Below are 10,948 nucleotides of genomic sequence, written 5' to 3'. Positions count from 1 at the left end.
GGAGGAGGATTTTTCCCCGTTTTTTTTTTTCTTTCTTTATTTCCACCACTAGCTGGGAGTAAAAAGAAAAGCAAGCAAAGGAGGAGGACAGAAGATCGGAAGGCATGTCGTCGGAAAAACACGGTGAGGTGCTTTTTAATTGCGTTTTATATATACATATATATAAGAGAGTACGTCCGTGGCGCATTTTGAAGCCTAATTGGTAACACTAATTGAGCCACTTCTCATCTAAACATTGTAAGGATAAAGCTTGTGTATACGTGGCTTTACATTACGTCTGATATATGTCTTTTCTTTTTTTTAATATACATATATATATCTGCATTGTCTCCCCTCCTTCTCTCCAACATCTCCATCCATCCTTTATTTATCTGCACAGCGTTGTTTCTGTATATAGGATGATGCACCGCTGTGTGGGTGCAGCCTGCAGGGGAGGGGAGGGGGGGGTTGACAAAAAAAAATCAATATAAGGCCTTAAATTACACAGAAGAGAGTTTACAGTGACACTATCAGACTTTGTGTAATCATGTTTATCATTCTTGTGGAGTTTTTTCTAAGGATTTTATTCATTTATTGCGTAACATTGGACAAAATCACCCAATTTGTGACTTTAAAATGTATATAATGGGATTATATTCATGTTCTTTCACTCTATATGTCTCATTATCATCATTAAACACAGGCTTTCATTACTGTACATCTCCTCTTGACTGTATATAGACATTATTATATGTGGGTGTCCTTTGCGCGTGCACGTCTCGCCCTCTTGTGCGCGCGTTCAGCTGGATTTAATAATAACGTCTGTGGTGCACATTAAGACACATTTTCACTCTCTCCAGCTTTCTCTCCTTCCGTCCTTCAGGGTGTTAAAGCGCCAACTGCTGATGGAGTTCAAGCAGTTTTTTACAGTACAGCAGACAAACAAAATAAATAAATAATAAAAACTGTTTAATTTGTGAAACCTGTAAAGTTCCCACAGACACTGTAAAGGGCATGCTGTTCAGCAGACTGCAGCAGACTGCAGCTTCTGGGCTGTGGAGATCCTTACACACTGTTCAGGGTCACATTTGTACCATTTTTACAATAGAGAAGAAAAAAACAACCTAAACACTTTTATTTCAGCCTGAAATTTGAGCATTTTTCTTAATGTGACTCAGAATATACCAATATGTGTTTTTATCAACTTTTTTTTACTCATATTCATTCAAAAAATCAAAAATGACCATTCAAAAATGCTATTTTCTTAATAGTTTTTAATACAGGACTATTATATAGAGTGTACATGTCTTATGTAATTGTTAAAAATACACTCTGCTCTCTGAAAGCTTCATTAAAGAAAGATTCATCACTATTTATTCTGTGACTGACGAGGTATTCATGAATGAGTTGTGATTCAGAAAGAGACTAAGAGATATTTAGATACTGTTCAGATTCAAATTGGTTTCATTTTTGTATTTGAGAGAAGGAAAAAAACACCTCAAAACACTTTTCTTTTAGCCTGATATGACCCAAAATATAATTTTCTCAACTTATTTGTGCTGCTGATAAATATTTTGTTGAGCGTTTGAGCCCTATTCATTCAAAAAGTCAAAAATCACCATTCACCATCACTAATACTGTTTGGTTTGTTTCATTATTGAAATAGTTATAAGACCATAACATAGTGTGTTAATGTAAAGTATAAACCCTCTCTGCTCTCTGAAAGCTTCATTAACGATCAATTACCAGTTTATCTGTGATTGACGAAGTATTCATGAATGATTTATGGTTCAGAAAGAGGACTGAAGGAGTCAGAATATAAATAGTATGTAAGGTTAATGATTAAATAATAATCCAGCATACTGTTCAGGGTCAAACTTGTCTCATTTTTACATTTGAGAGAAGAAAAAAAAACCTGAACACTTTTCTTTTAGCCTGAAATTAGAGCATTTATCGTAACGTGACTCAGAATATACCAAAACTGTAATATTTCAACTTTTTTGTAAAGCTCAAACACATTTCCTGTTGAGTGTTTAATGCAGTTGTCTTAATACTTCTTAATACAGGACCATTATACAGTGTGTAAAGTTTTATGTAAATGTTAAGAATACACTTTACTTACACTGCTCTCTAAAAGCTTCACTAATCAACAGTTTATCTGTGACTGACGAGGTATTCATGAATGATTTATGGTTCATAAATGTAATGAAGAGACTTGATATATAGATACTGTGAAGGTGTCAGAGTATGAACAGTATGTAAGGTTTAATAAACTAATCAATAATTAAATGATAATCCAGCAGCTCTGTTTCCTATATTGGTGCCACTTTCTTTCTAACTTTCTGATAAGACCTCCTTTATAAAGGGTTTATGCACATGAGTTAACAGCTAATTAATTAACCAATGCTTTATAAATCATTTATAAGCCATTAATAAGCATCAGTTTTCAGTTGCCAGGTTGCGAAAAACTCCTCCTCTCTTTGCCACCATCACATTCGCATTATGTAATTCTTTAGAAAGACACCTCGGATGTTCAAGCGCTGCAGGGCATCTAGCCAAAAATCCATTTATTAACAATTTAATAACATTTATAACTGCGGATCTGATGACTTAGGAAACCCTTAGTGAAACCCTTTTAAGACCTGATGACTTATCAGAAAGTGATACCAGTATATTTTTATAGGGCTGCAACTACTACTAACTATTATTTACATTATTGATGATTATTTTCTCCATGATTTGATCGTTTTTGTCTATAAAATGTCAGAAAACAGGAAAAATGGCTCCAAAATCTAAAGAGAGAAGTTTACTATCATGTACAGTATGACACAGAAAAGCTTCATCATTTCACATTTGAGAAGCTGAAACCATAATATTTGACATTGGTCATTAAAATAATGATAATAATTTTCTGTGGCTTGACTAATCAACTAATCATTGCAACTAGCAGCTATTAATATATGAATATAAAAGCAGTATACTGTTCCTCTATTGTAATAATTGAGGGTTGATAATGTGATATTGTGGCTGCTTGTAAACGTCACACGACTCACACTGAGAAGAAAAGATTTTTGGCTCATAAATTCAGAAACAGTCAGTCAGTGAGCAGCGTTCATGTTTCTTTCCCTTAAAAGGCGCTTTGTCTGCAGCTTAATGCTGCCTGTAGTACTCACTGTTCTGCCATCCACTGATAGCTCATAAATCATGTATTAAAACATTTCTGTAGCATTTGTACGAGTCACTCATCGCTGACACAGTGTCCCCCAACTCTGTTTGTAGTGATGTCATTGTTTGTAATTGTTTATTGTGGGGGATTTATTTTATTTTAAAGTTGCTGTGCTTCCACTTCACTGCTGTTAATTTTGGACTACATGAAGAAAATAGTCTATATAAGAACGACATACTAAAGCTACATTAAAATGATGTGATTATCTAATAGAGTAAAATCCTCATTAATGTTAATTGCACCTCTGATTTCTCTGCTATTACAAGAGAAGTCACCTTATAGCTGCTACTTAGAGACAAGCTATTTATCTAAATCAGTTTGATTAGGGGCAAAACTATAAGAGTCAGTGTTGAAATTTCAGCTATCAATTATAACTATATAACATTTTTTTATTAGTAATTCATTCATAATAGTGTGTTGGTAAGAAGACACTCCATACAGCTCCATATTATTCCATTTAAAAACAGCTTTTTCTACATTTAAAGAAATATAAATCCGTTATTAGTACAGTCCTTATGAATAAAACAGGAGTTGCGACATATAAAATTATTAATAAAATATATAAATTAGTCAAAATTATAGATTAATGAGATCCGATGTGATGAGGAGAGTTATGGTTGTGAGTTATGGAGATCACTTTGCAGATGAATGACTGACTGAGTGATTAAATTAAACCACAAGACTCCAACCAAGCGTTCATTTTATTCCACTTATCTGGGTCTGGTCCGCAGTGGCAGCAGGTACAGTAAGGAAGCCCATTAAGCTCATTTTTAAATGAATGTTGGTGCTTTTATGTCTTCTGTACCATAAAATATAGTTTAAAGAATTATCTTCTGTTACCTATCAGGTTGATCAGGATTGAACTAAAAATCCACCACTTCCTGTTTTAATATCAAATAATTTAAATTAAAGAGCTGTCATAAAGCATGAGCAGACAAATATCCAACAGCTGACTCCATGTATTTTTTCTCTCACGTTTGCCAAGCTGCTCGTCACGTCACTGTGACCTTTTTTTTTTTAAAGGTGTCCCTTCCCTTCCCCTCGTGCACGTTCCTTTTTTCCCCTCTGTCTGTTTCTGGTCCAGCTCCTGCTTGTGACAGGAGATGGGGGGCTGTTACGTAAAGCCGGTCCCCGAGCACAAGTCGTCATCCGTCATCGCTCAGCTGCTCTGCTCCCTGACTGCCTCCTGCTCTCCTTCCCCTGTCCCGTCAAGTCCTACGACCTCAACCCCTCCCCTCCCCCCCACTCCTGCACACACACACCCCACCACCCCCTCTGAACATCGCCGTTTCTCTTCCTCCTTTCCTCATCCCTCTTCGTGTCCCTGTCAAAATGGATTACCGCACCCTGGCGCGAAAACACGACACCCTATCAGTCATTTTCACTGCTAAACAAACACAAAGGGAGCAGAGGTGTTTAATATGTAACACTCAGATGTCTTAAAAAGTGGACACAAGCTTCATACACACCATCAAGCTCTACACACGCCACATTTCCAGCTGTTAATAAATATTGTTTGATGGGAATGAAAGAGGAAAAAAAAAAAAAAAGCTTTTCTTCTCTGGCAGTGAAAATGTCAATCACTGTCATCATTAGTACGCAGGCTACACGGGCTGGAAAATATCAGCCTTTCTCTCTGTGTGTGTCTTTGTGGATGTTATTTGAAGTCGTGCTGAGGAGCTGTGGTCTCTGTAATTGTTTTTCCCCTCCCCGAGAGCCGAGATAAGACACACCGCATTCAACATGCGAACGTGTTCGTGTAACAGTGCTTGAGTTAGATAACATGCCCTCACGCTTACGTCTGTCTCTTTTATTGTTCACCCACCGCTCTTTCTATTTCTGATTGTTCTCCTACCCGCTTCTTTCTTATCTCTCTCTCTCTCTCTCTCTCTTTCTCTCTTTCCTTCACCAGGTCTCGATGACTCTGGCCGTCAGACCATGCAGCCTCCTCCGTATCTCCCCAACCCGCAAGACCCCAACGTACCCCAGCACCCCAACATGCCTCCCGCACCAGGCACCCAACCAAACTATCCTCCGCCACCTCCGCCTCCGGGCTCAGAGGGCTACCTCCAAGAGACGCAGTTCCACTGCAACCCAATGGGACCCCCGGGGGCCCAGCAGGGCTACACAGTCCAGACCCAGGGCCCCGGAGGCACCATGTCTCATGCTCCTGTAGGATACCTCCACCCGGGCTACCCGCTCCAGCTGCAGCCCTGCACAGCTTACGTACCCGTCTACCCAATGCCGTCGGTGAGTCGGAGGCTGTTTTTAGAGATTTCACAGGTCTGACATCAGAGTTACACATATCTCCGCTCAAACTTCTACACATATTTATTTTCCCTTCATATCACAGCTGGTAGCTCTCATGTTTTTCCATCTTTAACATGTTTGATAGATTTATTTTATGTCAAATTCAGTTTTTTCATCTACTGAAATCTACTAAATTTGCTCAAAGGTTTGCATGTTTTATCACATCACACTTTTATCTCACATGCACTTTGACAGCAGCCAGTTTTCTTACTATTATAAATGAACATATATATATATTTATATTTATTTTATCAAAGATTAATCAAACTGGGAGAAAATGAAACATCTAATTGTCTATTGGGCTTTTATTGATTTAAACCAGGACCCACAGATGACAGATACATAAGCACAGAATGTTTATTGAATAGACTAATGACACATAATGTGATTAGATGATTATAATATAGCTGGTCAAACTCATTTCCTTCCTGAGGTGGACCTCTGCTTAGTTTGAAACATCACAAATGAAATTAAAGGAAGCTTTTAAAGGATGCTTATATCACGACTTAATAGAGTTTTGTATCCAGCATGCAATTACTCTGACGTCATCTTTTATAAAAACATACATATATAATTCAAACGTTATTAAGGACACAGCTCATGTTGGGGTCCACATCACAATAAAATACAAAAGAATACAACAAAACAAAATAAGCAGTGTTGAATGCAGTTTTCTATCTCATGACAAAGAAGGAAAGACTTTATTTGTGTAGCATTTCACACACGGGTTAATTACAGGTGCTTCACATTTTTAAAAACTGACACTAAAAAAATTGAATATGACGTATGAATTATTTTTTATTTTGCAGGTGAAACGGCATCAATAACCTTCATTGTTACAGAGCTGAATTCAGTCCACAAGATCAGTGACTCACAGCCACGTGTTTGTACATGAGCTGATAAAAAACAGCGATACTCAGAGTTGAACTGAAAGTGGTGAAATTATAAATGTGATTGTGAGTCATTAAACGACTGAAAGTGCAATCGCTTTCTCACCATCAAGTGTCCTAATTTTAACACGTAGCTGTGAATGGACCGGGTTGACTACAACTGCTGTCCACTGGTCTGCTCTTCCTCCTTTATCACTTTTATATGATAGATAGATAAAATCTTCAAAATCATTGAATAATACTGAAAAGTGTATAATTCATATTGTCCAGAGTTGCATAAATCTACTACATCTCTTGTGCAGATTTGTGTATAACGTGCTCTTCTTGCAGGGAAGCCGTAATCTCACAAATCAATCATCGCCTTAGACATTTCCTGCTGCTGATGAAGTTCAGATATGCATGAGTGTAATACATGCAACTGATGCACCAGCACATAAAAAATACCCTCATATACAATAGATGGAGTTTACATGAATGCATACGATATTGAGCACAGTTTTATTTGCAGAAGCTTAAAACATCAGCACATCCTGTAAACTCCTCACAGGTCTTGCAGCTAACAGTAAGACGAAGGATGTGAATGCACAACAAGATATTTACAGACCCTGAAGAGTCGGCCACGTCTGAGCTCTGCAGGTGGTTTTTAATAAGGCGAACACGGCGGAAATTGTCCGGTTGGCTTTGAAGGTTAATCTTCAGAGGCTATGCACTGTGATTAACTTCGCTACCAGACTGTGAAAAAAAAAAAAATCCCTTAAATCAATCTGACAGACTGCTGTCAAAAATGCAAATAAAGTGCTTTTCCCTATTGCCCCCCTGTCTGACTCCAGTAATCCTAACAAGCTCCCTCTGTCGTGCTTTTTTTGCTGCTGTCCTTTCTTCGCTCGTGTCACCTTGTTTTTCGTCGTCTCGAGTGGAAAGTGCTATGTAAGCTGCTCTTCTGTCTTTTAAAAGCACTCATCCCCTTGTCTTTTCCTTCTTCTCTCCTTCCTCTCAGGGTCAACCTTACATGCCAGCCGGAGGAGGCCATCCAGGCATCCCACCAGGGCAAATTCATCCCATGCAAATGCCGCCTAGCATCACCCTAATGGACCGCCGACCGCCTCACGACTACCTGCCCATCGCCGTGCTCACCACCGTCTGCTGCTTCTGGCCTACGGGCATCATTGCGATCATCAAGGCAGTGCAGGTTAATGCAATTTCACAATATCTTTTTGATCTTTGGATTTCATTAACATAATCTCGCCTTTACCCGGGACTTTGGAGTGTAAATCTATGCTTAAAGTCATTTTACTCTCCGTTTTATTCAGCAGAAATCGACTCATCTGATAGAATGACATTAAAGTTTGAGATAAGGTTTTCTAATAGGCTTAATAGTCAGATATATCCCACTGATTTTATTCATCTGAAGACACAAATATATACTTTTAGTTAAGTTGGTGGATGTGGACTTTGGTCAGATGCCCAAATGAACACCGATGCATGTTTTCCCTGCTGTAATCATTCCTCCTGTTCATACTGACTATTAGAAGATCCCTTCATAATGTACTTAAAATGAAAGTTATGGGGGCTAAAATGGATAGTCCTCCTCCTGTGCAAAAATATACGGCTTATTTAAAGCTAATATGAAACTTCAGCTGTCAAAATTAATCAAATCAAGTGGATCTCTTTCACAGTTACAGTCTTGTTAGTGCCAAAGTCCCTCTTTTTTTTCTTATGATCTTTCCCCTGCAGTTGAGCAAGAAAACACTGTTGTTCGAGACACAAAGAGTGAAATCACTAAAACACTATAACTGAGGAAGATATCCACTTTATTTGACTAACTCAGGCAGGTGAAGCCTCATATTATCATCAGATAAACATTCAAATACATTTTTGCCTCAACATCTGGAGTAGATCATGTAATAATAAATATGAACATTACTGAATGATTACAGGAAGTAAAACCTGTTTCGGTGTTCTTATGGGAACCTGACAGACTTGAAAAAATTGCGAACCTGTCCTTTAATCACCAGTGTGGGTTGTATGACATGTTCTTTTATTTATAACTACAGCATAGACAGCCATACAGACAGACCAGCCTCATTTTTTCCCTCTCATGTATCACTATTACATTTGAGCACAGAGATAAGTAGGAGAGGTCTGATCCTTTGTGCAGGTTTGAACATTATCACATCTGTAAATTAACTGCGAACAGACGCGCTGAGCTGAAATAATAATGCAGGAGAAACGGACAACGACAACAAAAAGGAGACAGAAACTGTAAATGTCACTCTTTAATGCTTTCCTACATGAAAGTGTAATATGCTGCTGCTGCTGTCATCACACTCAATAGTTTTTATTCTCAGCTGTAGTCATCTATACGACCTCTGCATCAAAAGGAATGTTTTTGCTCTTTTTTAAAACCCTCTTTATCGACACACAAGTTAAGTTGAGCGTGATGTTGGGAATGTAAAGGCTCAGTCTGGTGGCTCTCACGGCTCATGATGCCTGTTGTTTGCCTCTGTGATGGCAGATCGTGCTGACCAACATGCACCCAACAGACCGCATTACGTAACGGCACCATTGTCGGTGCAACAGGATAGAATGGATTTTTTCCTCTGGGCCCGCTCAGCTGGCTTTGAGTTGAGTTGAGCTGACAAGGCATAGACCCACCGGTCTGAGCTGTATATGTTGTTATGGTGTGTTAATGTTGAGCGGAGTGGCCTCTTTCTGCACATTCGGGCCGTGCTGCAGTGAAATCGATCCGTTCATGGCATTTCAGCCGTTAACCCGAATCTCTCCAGCTCTCCCACTCGTGCATCTTCTCCTTACATAACCAGTGTTGGGGAGTTACTAGTTATATGTAATGGTGTTATGTAATTTAATTATAAAATGAATGTAACTGTAATTGAGAAAAATGTGAAATTAAATTACAGTTACTTATGAAAGTGTTGATGCTTACAAAGGGGGATGATGTCACACCCTTAAGATTTCGCTCAGGAGGATTTTTCCTCATTTTTTAATATTTAACATGTTACTGAATACATATATTGCTGTTTTTAATTATAAGAAATCAATATAATTTTTAAATCTTGTAAATAAATCATGACGTGGGCTTAAATGGCATCACAGGACCAATTAAGCTCCATGCCAGACTCATTAAATATCTTTATTTTATATTCCAAAATCTACATGAACTAATTAATACATTTTCAAATAAGAGATAAATCTTGCTTTATAAGAAATGATCTCTCTTATAAATCATGTCAGTATCCATGAAAAACACCTGAACTTAGATTTTGTTGCTTAATGGGAAAACCTTATGTTAGGAATTAGGAAAGTAATCAGTTGTAATAAGTTACATTACTTATTACATTTTAAATAGAGTAACTAGTAATCTGTAACCTATTACATTTCTAAAGTAACCTTCCCAGTCCTGTACATAACTTATATCCTGATGTCCCCCTCTCTTCCACATCATTTAGGTGCGCACGGCGATAGCCAGAGGGGACATGGTGACAGCGGAAATAGCCTCCCGCGAGGCACGCAACTTCTCCTTCATCAGTCTGGCCGTCGGCATCGCCTCCATCGTCCTGTGCACCATCCTCACCGTGGTAGTCATCATCGCCTCGCAGCACCACGACGACGACTGGGAGCCGTAACTACACGCCTCGGTCTGACAGATGGGAAATCACGGCATATATTAGCTAGCTAACTACTCTCAATCAGGGTGGAGGAAATATAGGAGCACTCAAACTGCTATACTGCTTGCTGCTACACACTGGGTCTGCACGCTGGCCCTCTGTGTACAGACACACACACATACAGCTGTGACCTAACCTGCTGCCATCAGACACACACACACACACACACACACACACACACACACACACACACACACACACACACACACAATCCAACACACCTACGACCAAAAACCAACCAATCACAGCTGATGTCCAAATGCCAAATGCAAGCAGCTATGAAATGAGGGGGGCCGCTTAATATTTACACTCAGATATGAGCTGCAGGAGGGGTACAAAGCTCCTTGCATTAACAATTCATTTGACACTGATTAATTCATAGGGATGTAGTCAGAGGAGAGGTCACTTTGTGTTTCAGTTACAAGTATTTCCAAATGGACCCACACAGTATCTGTAATTAAACACACCACAATCAATCTTTTTCTTTTTTTTCTCTCTTTTTTTTTTTAGGATAGTGAAATGCACATTTTAGTCATAAACACATATGTATACATGTGTTCTCCTCTTTTAAAAACTGCACCATGTCGAAACAGTGTGCTACTATTGATTTATAGAATAGTATTATCGCTGGTGCACTTGCATAAGAGACTGTCAAGCTGATTTAAAGTGTTATAGAGGAGGGGTGGGGGGGGCTGGGGGGGCGGTGGTGATCAATACACATTTAACACACCAAATGGAGACTGACAAAGTGACTGTCTAACATAACCAAACATGGAGTATTTATTTGAGATTGGTTGTGTCTATCATAACTTATGTGCGACATGTTTGTTGTTTATTTATGTTTTTTAAAAAATCTG

General features: G+C 38.6%; 1 protein-coding gene across 1 annotated transcript; it reads left to right on the top strand.

Moving 5' to 3' along the window:
* Positions 1-104: 104 nt before the first annotated feature.
* On the top strand, positions 105-10,049 carry prrt1 (proline-rich transmembrane protein 1). The gene is made up of 4 exons (XM_053334620.1): positions 105-123; positions 5,118-5,455; positions 7,403-7,594; positions 9,873-10,049. Exons 1-4 carry the CDS (start codon positions 105-107, stop codon positions 10,047-10,049), a joined length of 726 nt encoding a protein of 241 aa, XP_053190595.1.
* The last annotated feature ends 899 nt before the right edge of the window (positions 10,050-10,948 follow it).

This window comes from Scomber japonicus, chromosome 15 (assembly GCF_027409825.1).
Source record: "Scomber japonicus isolate fScoJap1 chromosome 15, fScoJap1.pri, whole genome shotgun sequence".
NCBI classification, from domain to species: Eukaryota; Metazoa; Chordata; class Actinopteri; order Scombriformes; family Scombridae; genus Scomber; species Scomber japonicus.
The sequence above is the reverse complement of the archived record's forward strand: the minus strand, read 5'-3'. Positions and strand labels throughout refer to the sequence as shown.